We start from the raw sequence: 12,849 nt of genomic DNA, 5'->3' as shown, positions 1-12,849 counted from the left end.
ACAATCCCTTCATAACCCTAGAAATTTCAAAGAGAAACACAACAAAGATCAATGCAATGTAGCTTATATGAAATACATTTAGGTCGATTTTCCAAACAAGAAAGAATGTGTACCTGTATACCCCCTAGGAGCATCTGTAGAGAAGGGTTCTTTACTAGATTTTCAATAGTCATTCCATGGGCAGTTCCAACCAACTGTACCCCACGCTGAGCAATTGTACTAGCTGCCAATGCTTCAAGCTCAGTTCCAATTTCATCAATTATAATGGTTTGGGGCATATGATTCTCAACTGCTTCAATCATGACCTACAAAGATATCAAATATTATCAGGAAATCCATTGAATATAAGAAGGAAATAGAACACTCGGAGAGAACAAAGTTCATCTCAAATATAACCAAATTGAAACTGCAAATGAACAAAACTAAAATGCCATGACATTTAAAGCATACTTTATGCTGCATATCAACATTTGGTACTTGCATTCTCCGTGCACGACCAATGCCTGCATGGGGTATGTCCCCATCACCAGCTATTTCATTTGATGTATCAATAATCATCACACGCTTCTTGTAGTCATCTGCTGACATTCGGGCGATCTCCCTGAGGAAACAGAATACAGTAGTTAATATCTTTTTTTACTTTTCAGTACATGGAAAAATAAATCTCATGAAAACCATCACAGAGAATACCAGAACTGTAGAGATCCAATATTTTCACCAAGTCCATAAATAAGAAAACTGCTTAACTAGATAAGCCTCAAGCCCACAAAAAGGTGATGAGCCAAGGGTGGTTTTCTACAAATGTAAACATTGAAAAACAAGAGAACAAGGAATTTGAAAAAAACTATCAAACATATCAAAAGAATTCATCAATTGTAAAGAGAATAGTTGAAAATTTATATATAAATTCCGTTCTTTACCAAGGAAATTCTATAATCCCCGTTAAAATAGGTTTGGATTTTGGTTAATATGTGGGGTTCATATGGTTTTGATACCCACTTGTTTATCTGTAATGAGACTTCTCAAAATCTGAAATTATTTTAATACATAAATCATCCAAAATCTTTGAGACATGCAGAATGCTTTCATATAATAATTAAAATTTAGAATTTCACTCAGAATTTTACATATATTTCAATCTTGTTAGCCTTTTATAGGGTGTAATTAAAGTGTTCTACATGCTCTATATATACAAATAGAGTTTGTCTTTAATTAGATGCAAGACTTCTATGCAATGGCTCTAGGACCCATTAATGAGTAAAATTGACAATTGTTTGGGCTAGTGCAAATTTGATCCAATTTCTTGTCATGTTCTAGACTATCTTTAATCACCAGTCTTTCTCTGCACTTGCAAATGGAGATAGTCGTCAATGTACGCACATCAATGGGCTCAATTATGCATTTTGACATTAATGCTAGTGATGACAAGGACTATGGCCAACATAATTGCAACCTACGAGACATTGCCTTGAAGCAACTGATTCTATGAGCTTTGGCCTTCCACTTATGAGCTATTGTTTTTTTTTTCCATAAATTGATTTCTAAGGGTTGACATCTTCACTTAACCATCATACAAATTCTTCATCATTGTCTACAACTTCAAAGTTGGTAAGTAGGAGATATTTTCCATAGCAATTCAAATTGTGATATTGCTATCAGGATTCAACTGTGTAGTTTTTGAGTCAAACTCATTGACCCTTGATTTACAACTTCAAAGTTGTAAACTTGTTTGTTTGATTAATCCTTACTTCAGAAATGTAAGTGTTCAAGCCTTTATCTTTATCTTGTAGTGTCAAAGTCTTGGCAAGGTTTTGGTATATTATGTCTTCAACAAGGTGTCTGAGCTTACAGTTAGTTCCTTGAAGATTACTATCTTTTGCTTATTCCTTTGACCTAATCTTCAAGGTTTCTCAGGCTTTATAGATGGTGTTGATTAATGCCCATGTAGAAAAAACTCAAAAACAAATGATCTGTCAACTTATGGATAAGGACCAAGAATTGAGCTCAATTGGATTTTTTGCTTGCGAGATGGGCTAGTCTGAGGTACATTATCTTTTGGGCCCGTTGGTTTTTCTATGGGAGGCTCCCCCCCTGTTTTGTGGGATCGCATAGATGCCATTTCTACCCTGACTGGGAGAACTTCATGTCTGAATCTTTGAGGGCTTCTTTCAAGATTTCAGCTTCTTCTATGCCCTTGATTTGGAAGTATGGTGGTTTCTCTGTCTCTCATTTCTCCTTGTGCTCCTCTGTTTATTTTGATCTTTCGAGAGAGGCTTTTTTTATTTGGGTTCCTTCAGAACCTTTTCGGGTAGTGTTTTCTATTATGACAGGGTCTAGCTTTCTCCGTTTATCTCTTGTGACTCCTGGATCTCTCTTCAATGGGGGTTTTGTTTTCCTCCTCCCCCTTGTTTCCAAGACCTTGGCCTTTGTGCTTCATTTTCTGCATCTTTGGCTTACTCTGGTTTTTCCTATAGAGGTGGTCCTATCTTCTATTGAAGGGGAGATGGATGTGGCTTGTTGGTTAAAAATTTTGTACACTTGGGGAAATAAACAAAATTGTGGTTTCAACCATAGTGTGTGAGTAAAACTCTCCTAATTAAGGGAAGACTCCCCCTATCTATCTAAAACTTAAAAATAAAATGGGACGGGACAGCAGTCTTACTTCTTCTTTCAAGAAAGGCAATATCCTTTTCTCTTCACAAAAAAGTGATAGCGATTTGATATAAAACGGCAGTTACAACTTTCGAAATGAAATGAGAGAAAGGAAATGAAGTTTCATGAAAGCTCAAAGACTTCCATCACTTCCTTCAGGACGGGACAGCAATATCAAGCTCAAAGTCTTGATTATGTGAAGTCCTATCTACCCTTTTCTATACTAATTTTATTAAGAACAAATTATAACAGCACAAAGACTGAAATATCTTATTCTTTCTACACAAGACAGCAAGAACAAGTGTGAGCTCAAAGACTCACAGCTATTTCTCATAAAAACTACTTACTTCTAAATTCTGTTAAGAACAAGTGTAAGCACAAAGTCTTACAACTTTTTCCCAATAGAACTCCTACTTTAACTAAATTAATCTCCAATGCTTGCAGCTCAAAGACTGCAAATCAGATTCAATTAAGTTCTCAAAGAAACACTTGCAAGAAAGGTAATATGGAACACAAACTCAAGAATGTAGCACAAAGACTCAAAGCTTGAGCAATTTCCTTCTATTTCTTTCAATTCTTCAATTTACAAATTAAAGGCTCAAAGACTTATTTGCTGCAAATTTGGCAGATTTTTTGCTTGCTTTCAAAAAGATAAAGATTACAATAGACCCCTCAAGTATTTATAGAAGAGGAGCCCTGAGAAAAAGGTGGGAGGATATTAACTAAATTGAGAGATTCTCTCAACCACCAAGACTTATTCAATAACTAACTAAGACTTATTCCAACTACAATCCTAATTGAACACAACTTGTAGTTGCCTTACATATAATTACAAAAGTGCAAGTAAAGACTTAACTTGCAATTTACAAAAGGCTTTTACATGTAACTTGTCAAAAGAAAAACTACAACTCAGAGATTACAATTCTAGAAAAATACAACCAAGTGTTGAAAAACACTTAAGCTGCAGCATGTGAAGACATGAATCCTTCTAACTTCTGGATGATCATTCGTAGCTCAGCGATATTTGATTCGTGGGTGTTCTTGGCAACAACCATGGTCTTCACAATGGTATCATGACATCGAAGAAGCAAAGAGTTGTTCTTCTCCAAGATGGACTGGATTTCGTGCAAAAAGGTTTGATGTTTCATCAGAGCCTGAATTGAAGCAGCTGAGAATTGTTCGCTCCTCCATTCATTATGAATTCTCATCTATAGATCTGCAAGAACTTCTTCTTCCGATATCAGCTCTCCATTCTGACTCATTATGTTGCAAGAAGCCTTCTCACAATGGGAAACAATACCTTGAAATACTTCACCCCGCAATCTCATTGCATCATCAATCTCCTCAATGAGGGATTTGAGAACAAGGGCTTTATTCTCCAGAAGTTCTTCAAATTCCAAGTACATGACCCTGGAAGAAATAATGGCATGCTCCTGAAGAACACTCAACTGTTGTTGGGGCATGGTGCACCATATTATCAAACTATCTTCAACCCTTTCCAGATTATGTTTGAAAGTGTCAGAGGTATGATTCAATTTTTCTTCAATGGCCTCCAACTTAGACATCATTTAGAAAATGTCTTTCAGCGCTTGTGCACATAAATCATGAAGTTGATCCACCCAAGAATCCAATGCTTGTACTTTCTGGGCAGCTCTGTGAACTCCATGAATTGGTTCTTGGGAACCGGAAGAACTTGTAGGATTACTCCCTTCACCAGCAGGTTTTGTAATTTTATGAACAGCTGCAACAAGTTGTCGGTTCTCCTCTTCTAGCTTGTCTAGCTTTGCTAGAAGTTCGTCATACCGTTGCCCTAGTGAGGCTACAGATTGCTGGGCATCGTGTTTGACCACTTCATGCGTTTGTTTGCCCAATTCTATCCTTGTAACCCTATAATCAGCAGCTTGCATTTCCTCACGTGGCTTATCCGCAAGGGGCTCAATAATTTATGCCACTTTCATCTTATTGCTATCAACAGTTACTCTTGAGACTGTCTTGGCCTTTTTAGCAACCTTGGGCCTAGACTGTTTGAGTTGTTGATAGTCAAAGACATCAGGAGAGATTTCTTGCTTTTTCCTCTTTGGGGTAAAAGAACTAAGCCATGGAGATAAAACAACTAGTTCTCCTTGAGTAGCTGTTGAGAGCGAAGGAGAAGCAGTTTCTGTTTGAACTGCCATGGTCACCCTGGGAGGAGTATCTGTTTGGATGGCGACCATGGTTTGCTCAGTAACCGATGGGCATGCAGATTGCCTCATAAATTCTTCAAATCCAAAAGTAGAGGTATCAATCTCTGACAAATGGATACATGCAGGAGTGTCCTCAGGAATTTCCAGCACACCCTCTTGTTGATGATAAGAAGGCAGTTCAACTGCTGAAATAGGAACGGCATTCTGAAGAGACTCTTCCACTATTATGTCAGGAGGAGAAAGAAGCGTCTCAATGGAAACTGAGGAAGGAATCTCATGAGGTGAGTCCGAAGCTAGAGACTTAGGAGCATCATCAGATTGTTGTCCTTCTTCTGGATTGTCAAGATCAATCACATGAACATGAAACCGGGACTTTTCCTTTCCACGAACTGTCGCCTCCTCGGGAGGAAGCACTACTGCCCGACTAACCCGCAATTTGATCATGGTGCCTGAAGATGATGCACCTTCCTTATTGTCAATCTGAATCTCAGACTTACGTCCAAGAGGTCCCATAGAGTCATCTTTTTTTCCAACCTTGATTTTGATGAGTCTAACACCATTACCTTTAAGCCAAGTGTTGGTGTTGGCAAGAATAGGCTGAAACCTTTCAAGAATGGAAGTGCACTCTTTGTGTGACCATTGGATTAAAGGAAGTGGAGCTTCTTCAACCCTTCGTGAAATATATTTTGGATCAAGTACATGACCATCATCAATCATTCCTTGCGGAATGTCCACCAGGTTCAGATCAATAACCTGCTCAACAGTAAGCCTGCAGTAGTCCATCTTGAGAACCTCCATTTCTGTACGGAGATCTACCCAGATATCCTCAATACAATGCACGTGCACGAAGGACTTTTTGATCTTTTCCTTCATACCCCGGTAATCAAAATCTGCCCTAGACTTAAACCTTTTGAGTTTAATCTCTTGCATCTCAGTCTCCATGGCTTTGGCTTTGACGGATGTGACAAGAGAATACCGGCCAATTTTCAATGGGTTTGTTGTAGAAATCCCCATTCCGACCTTAAGTCTAACAGACTGATGAGCATGTACAGCCATGATCTGTCTTTCCAACTCCATCAGAATGGTCTTATTAGTCGCGTATCTAGGGAGCATGTATGGCTGCCCGCTATAGCATCCGACTCTCATATAGGTAAAGGTCGGGAATTAAAGAAACAAGCACCCGTACTCATTCACTCTTTCCCATGCCTCGTCTGACACCCTTTTGTTCTTTTTAGTCTTGTCAAACTGGCACATGAAGTAACCAAAGAATGCATCTTGAACTCTTCTGAAATGCAATTTGTTGGGTCTCAAAGGCAGCTGATCATAATATTCCCATACAAGCATAAGCGAGCGGTCACCCTTGTAGAAAGACCAGGGAAATGTCTGAGTGACGCTGCCAAATACACTAAGTATGAATTCATGTAGAAAGTCATGGTGGTAGGTGTTGTGCGTTGCACACGCCCCCTGTCGCCGACAGGGTCCCCCTTTCCAGTTTTGAGTTTTTTGATCGTCATCCCGAGAATCGAAGCAGAGTTTCTCGTGTCTCCTCGAGCGAGTTCGTGATCAGTTCGTAAGCTGATCGACGTTGGAGTAATGAACCAATGAGTCCTCTTGACTGATCTGGCTTTCGGGCGTAAATACCGAAAGTTTGTTCCAAAATTTCAAAGCTTAACGTAATGCAAACATTTCGGACCCCAGGTCCGAACTTGGCGAAAGTCAAGTTGAGGTAAAAGGGAAACGTTATGCGCTCCCCCTTTTGGATTTAAGCGTCCGAAGGTGAAAATTCAAAATTTTGAAAGCATAAGGTGGCAATCGCATTTCGGACCCTAGGTCCGAAATTTCCAAAATTAAAATTTTTAAAACATAACACTACCCATCCATTTCGGACCTTAGGTCCGAACTTCAGTGAAAGTTGAGTTTTAACGCAGGCGAATGCCCATTTCGGACCCCCCGCGTCCGAATGTCAACCAAGGCGAAATAAAGTTTTAACGCAGGCGAATGCCTACTTCGGACCCCCGCGTCCGAATGTCAACGAAGGCGAGAGTTAGGCTTTAAAAGCAACCACAACAAAGCCCATTTCGGGCCCCCGCGTCCGAATTTCAAAGGACAAAGTGTTAAGGTTTTAAAAAAGCGATATCAAAACGCACTTCGGACCCTAAGCTCCGAAAAAGACCAAGTGTTAAGCTTTTAAAAAGCGATATCAAAACGCACTTCGGACCCTAAGCTCCGAAAAAGACCAAGTGTTAAGCTTTTAAAAAGCGATATCAAAACGCACTTCGGACCCTAAGCTCCGAAAAAGACCAAGTGTTAAGCTTTTAAAAAGCGATATCAAAACGCACTTCGGACCCTAAGCTCCGAAAAAGACCAAGTGTTAAGCTTTTAAAAAGCGATATCAAAACGCACTTCGGACCCTAAGCTCCGAAAAAGACCAAGTGTTAAGCTTTTAAAAAGCGATATCAAAACGCTCTTCGGACCCTAAGCTCCGAAAAAGACCAAGTGTTAAGCTTTTAATAAGCGATATTAAAATGCGTACTTCGGACCCTAAGCTCCGAAAAAAAGACAAAGTAAGGTTTCAAAACATATTAAAATGCGTACTTCGGACCCTAAGCTCCGAAAAGGGACAAAGTGTAAGGTTTTAAAGCATATCGAAACGCACACTTCGGACCCCCGCGTTCGAATGACAAAGGCAAAGTGTTAGGTTTTAAAAGCGACATTAAAATGCGTACTTCGGACCCTAAGCTCCGAACGACACGCAGTGTTAAGATTTAACGCAGTGCAAAGATTTAACGCAGTGCAAACAAAACGCATTTCGGACCCCTGCGTTCGAACTTCAACAAGGTCAGGCGAACAACGTTTTCGGACCCTAAGCGTCCGAAATTCCAAGGTGAAAGTTTAAAACGAAGTCCAAAAAGCAAGCAAACCTTTAACGCAGAAGGCACAGTGTGTAACGCGGAGGCCAGGACGAACAAACCCGCGAAGGTTAGATTCGAAAACCTCCAATTTGTCAAAGTTCAAAGGATACAATTCAAAATTCGAAAAGAACTCTTAAATCCGAAAACAAGGAGGTAAGACATTGCATCATCCTCCCATCAACCATTTAAAATTCAGGTTGCTAGGCACAGAACCATGTGAAATTGATAAATCCTCTTTCATCTCCCAAACCGCGAAAATTTAAACAGGAAGGATAACCGTTGGGATTCAAATTTTGCAGGGTCATCCGCTTGCCCCGCGCAACAAGGTCGGGCAATCACCCATCATTCGCTCCAATCAGGTAAGTACGCCTTATCGCGTACGGTCATTTAAAATGTGTGAATCAAATAAGCAAATACGCAAAATTTGAAATGCTTAGAGTCTGCATCTCCGTTATTCGAACATCCAAAATTTAGGACTCATTCCCAAGGTTTGGCCGGAAACTGCATCTCTTTTCAAAATTCTCATGTTTTGCCTTTGTTAAAATTAATCCAAAAAATTCGAGAGTAAGAATGCTTAGTCATAAATCTTCAGGAATATGATGCTGTTGAAGTTAATCAGATTGTTAGCCCAGAATGATATTTAAACTAATCTCGGTCTGTTGAAACACTTCTATTATTATCTAACCAGCATCGTCATTCTCGTATCACCTTGTAATCCATGTCTGGCTGTGCAGGATAAATGCCTAAATCAGCGGCAGAATCATCAAAAACACCCGCTGCAGCAGAAACCTCACGAGCATCCAAATCAGACGTCCCACGGAAAGTTGAAAGAATGAAGTATCAGTATCAGAGAGGAGGGTTAAGAGAGTCAAAGGTCCAGAGCATCTGGGACAACATTGGTGACACCGACCTTGGCCACATTGATATTCAGGATTTCAGGGATCGGGTCTTCTCGCCCAATGCATATGGCAGGCCTAGGCAAATGCTGGAAAGTGGCATCGCCCAAGCAGCAGGTTTTCCTCCAGCAATCCAGAACTATGAATTAGTAGTGGAAGCTGCTCGGCATTACGAGCCAAAGTCCAGATTAGTGCTTCTGGAAGATATCACTATTGCCGACTTCTCCCCTGAGGCTATCGGTGATGCATTTGATATCCCCTTTCCAAATAATCCCATAGCTACAACAATGGACGAGGCACAGGGGGCGTATGATATGAACCCAGCCCGATGCAGGGCACTGATTAACGAAGAATGGTTCAAAGAAAAAAGGCCTTCAAGCACCAGGATTGTGAAAAAGACCCCCAGAAGTGACTTTCATAATGAACATGGCGATATGGTCACCTTGCTTAGCCGAGTCATGGGACTTCCTAAGTCCAACTACTTTGAAGAATGGATGTTCTATTTTACAGAACAGGTCTTTGCCGGAAAGTCTAAGTTTGACTGGGCCCAGATCATAAGTGATAACATCCACGCTCAGTTAATTGAGCTTGAGACAAAGAAGTATTTCACCATGACCTCCTATTTGGTCTATATGTTCGCAAAGAATCAGCCACTGCCAGGATTAATAATGAAAGGTGAGATCGGGAATGGGCCTGGTCAGGTAAAGGTTTATGATTGCTACCCGCAGCTGCACTACCAGGATATAGCTCAAAGGGAAAAGAGCAGCCCGGCTTACGCGGTTGGACAGTACGAACGTGTCAACGACGCCTTCACAATGCGCCTAGTCAGGGTAATGCAAGGAGGGTTACACATAAGGCTCTCGGAGCAAGCTACGATTTTAGTGCAGAGGTATGGGGCCTGGTTTATTCAGTTCCCAAGATTCTCCTACATCCGAATTGCTGGCTTTGAAGGTGCCCCCCTTCGACTTCCGCGGTACCCAACCGATAAAGTAGTCCTCATGGAGGTGGCAAGACAATCACGCCCTGCCGGCATATTGTTACGAGAGAGCAAGCAAGGTGGATTCGCATTTCCAATGATCATAGGCAACCATGATGTCCAATTGAGAACTCCCACCCTAGCAGAAGAGTCCCTTGCAGAGCTAGCCTCCTATGGCCTACAGGAACATTTTCCAAGAAAATGTTTTGATCATGACAATTTGGCAAAGAGGGCTTACGATAGGCGCTACAGAGCAAAGGAGTCAATTGAAGATTACTGGAAAAATTGCTCCGATGACTACGAAGTCAGGCGACGGGAATATTCTAGATTGAGTGTGCAGCAAATGCGACTCTTTGAGTACCGTCGGGTCCCGGATCAGCTCACAGACTCGGGGAACTGCCTCCAAGTCCGAGAATTCGAAGCAGTAAGGCATCTCTTGCCAGGCGTTGATTGGTCTCAAGACCCAATCACGGATTTCGAAGCAGTCATGGCGGCCCCGGCAAGATACACAGATCAGTGGTTACAACACCAGATCGAGAGGCTAGTCCATGAAGGGGTCCAGTTTACTTACCATCTGATGGGCAGTTTCGACTCTCAGTCTTCCGAAGATGAAAGGACATCAGCTGAAAAACCAGAGAAAAGGAAGAAAGCTAAGGCTTGCAGAGGGACTCGGATGTCCAAGAGAACAAGGAGGGAGAAGATTCCCATAAGAAGGCCAGAGACCACTTCATCTTCAAGGGACCCCAGTTCGTCCGATGATGCCATAGATTTGGATTGCATACCTGCTCCGCCTTCCCAGAGCGACATAGAGGCATCCCAAGCCAATGACTCTCCTGCTCCAGATATGCCGGACACCGAGCAAAAGGGCCCCAATCCGACTAAGCCGGGTGACCAGATAGAAAAGGAGGAATTTAAGAACTCAGATGCAAACAAGGAGCTTCCTCCTTCTTCCACCCCTCCGGTGGCGGGACAGCTGCTAATTTGTGATCAGCCGGTTGAAAGCATGGGAGCACAAGGTGCTAACTTAACCCTATCCTCAACTCAGACAGTGCCTCAAGAGTGGCTGATCGCCAGAGCTCAGCGCAGGGCCGCCACCAAGGCACCCATTGATCTAGAGGACATCTTCTCACGAATGGATCAAGCAAAAGCAAAAGGGAAGAAGAAACCAAGAACATACTCTAAGATAACCAAGGATGAGCAAAGGAACCGCACTCTTCGTATTGCTACCCCGCCCGTAAACAAGCCAGCAGATCAAATAACCCTGGCAGATTATAGCATTACGACTGTCCCCATCGGACGAGCTACAAAAGAGCAAGAAAAGGAAGAATTTAAGGACTCAGTGCAGAACATACTCAGACAGCTCGAGGAAATCACGGCTGAAAAGGACATGTATCGGGCCCGTGCTGAACAAGCCGAGGGATACATCGATAAGCTCCTACGGCCACTACACAACCCCTCTGAATCCCATATTCCCCCAATGGCATTGGCGCAGAGGACCACAACTGAATTTGAAGGAATCCGGGATACCGCAAAGGCCGTTAAGGAATGGGTGCAGGACATCAAGAAAAAGGGAGAACAGATCCTCAAAGAAGTAAAGGAAATGGCTCTCCATCGAAAGCTCACTCTAGTCAGGCTGTTGGAAGTAAAGAGAGAATCCCTTCACATGCATGAAGTAGCGGCCTCTACCCTTCCCCTCCTAAGAGCTCTTTTCTGGACACATACACAAATTCCCACACTGCCTGACATCCTGAATCCCCATAGCATTAGTGTTCTCAAGGAATGGTATTGGACCGTCACCATGAAGAACGACGCCCAGGAAATTATTGACAAAGAAAATGACGCATGCGAGGCAATTCTGGGGAACATGCAAGAACTAGGCAAGACCATCCTCCGATCAATGGTTTCGGGGTGGATAAATGACCTGTCCGACAGTGTAATCCGGCCGGATTGGGAGGAAAGATTGGGAGCAGATAAGGTTTCTTATTCCATCGAAGACTTGAGTTTTGCTGGTCAGTTCCATTCAGACATATTGTGCTTCGAGCGTAATCGCTCCAGCTGGAAGGACGGTTTAAGGCACGTGGACCAGTATCTCGAAGGCATGCAATACAAAATTCGCCACCCTCCCATGCCGCCTTTTAATCCCCTCTTCCAATTATGCATCAAGTTTCAGGAATATGTCCGCGAGGAACGAGCAGCAGGTCGTGATTTATGGCGAGAATACCTGCATGGCGAAGACCAGTTTCTGCAAAAGGAATGTGAAACCAGGATAGAGAAAGTAGTTTCTCAAAAATGCCTTTTTCCCTCCAAGTCTTAAAAAGTGCACTTTTGTCCCAAAAAGGTGACAGTTGACTTTTGGTCAACATATTGTAAAGTTTTTTGTGCACCTCCCCTTTTTGGATTATTTCAAAAGTTGTAATTATCCTTTGGTAGTTATTGCTCCTTTTGGGGTAGTTGTAGATATTTATCCCCCTATTTATGAGTGTGGGTCCCTCTTTTTGTAAGGATGAATCTGGGCCACTTGTTTAGATTAGATCTTGGCCATTCATCCATTTTTGGAAACCTATTTAAGGGGACTGGTTTTCCCTCATTTAGGAGGAAGTTCTTGAATTGTTGCGAAAGCTCTGAAGAAATTTTGCAGGAATTAATACAATGGATTAAAATTACCTTCAAATTTCCTTGTGAGTGCATGGTCTCCTCCTTCATTCAAATTAGAAAGCTTTTAAATTGTGTCTGTTCATTTTGCACAGCAGTTCTTACCAAGCATCTGATAGAACCTTCACAGTCCATACCATTAGAGGATAGCTGATTGCTTTTTCCTTTCTGCATGGTTAATCTGGGCTATTTTATGATTCAGTTCGATTATCAAATATATACATATCATGAATGTAGAAGTTCTAATATGGTATTTGGTAATATGAAAATCTGGTTTCTCCTTTGAAGATTGCACTAAGTTTATGCAAACATTGTGTCTAAATGACTGATGATGCTTAATTTAGTTTCCTGGAGGTGTCTGTCTGCTTGGGTAAATCTGTTGTCCTAGTTAACATTTACAGTTCTCTTTCTCCCTACCCTTCCTTTCTTTCCTCCCAATTTTATCCCCTTTTTTTAGAAATCTGCAATCTTGCTAAATCAGCTTCAAATTAACCAACATCACCTGAAAGAAAACCAAAAGAAGTCCCTGGGAATTCGTACATGGAATTGCCAATCAAACGTAAGCCCCCTTGTGTTTC

General features: G+C 41.8%; 1 protein-coding gene across 3 annotated transcripts in view; it reads right to left on the bottom strand.

The window, feature by feature from the left end:
• Window positions 1–12,849, bottom strand: part of LOC131029696 (protein SEEDLING PLASTID DEVELOPMENT 1) — a 287,280-nt gene that overhangs the window by 217,678 nt on the left and 56,753 nt on the right. For all 3 annotated transcript variants that reach the window (XR_009102810.2, XM_057960292.2, XM_057960291.2), the window contains exons 3-4: window positions 451–601; window positions 114–305 (exon numbers count right to left, since the gene is read on the bottom strand). Coding sequence is in view for 2 of the 3 variants with exons in the window: in XM_057960292.2 (XP_057816275.2) it covers window positions 114–305; window positions 451–601 (343 nt within the window). In the remaining variant the exon portion in view is untranslated. The remainder of the gene's footprint in view (window positions 1–113; window positions 306–450; window positions 602–12,849) is intronic.

The sequence above is a fragment of the Cryptomeria japonica genome, chromosome 9, assembly GCF_030272615.1.
Source record: "Cryptomeria japonica chromosome 9, Sugi_1.0, whole genome shotgun sequence".
NCBI classification, from domain to species: Eukaryota; Viridiplantae; Streptophyta; class Pinopsida; order Cupressales; family Cupressaceae; genus Cryptomeria; species Cryptomeria japonica.
Note: the sequence above shows the minus strand (reverse complement) of the source record. Positions and strands in the feature narration are given on the sequence as shown.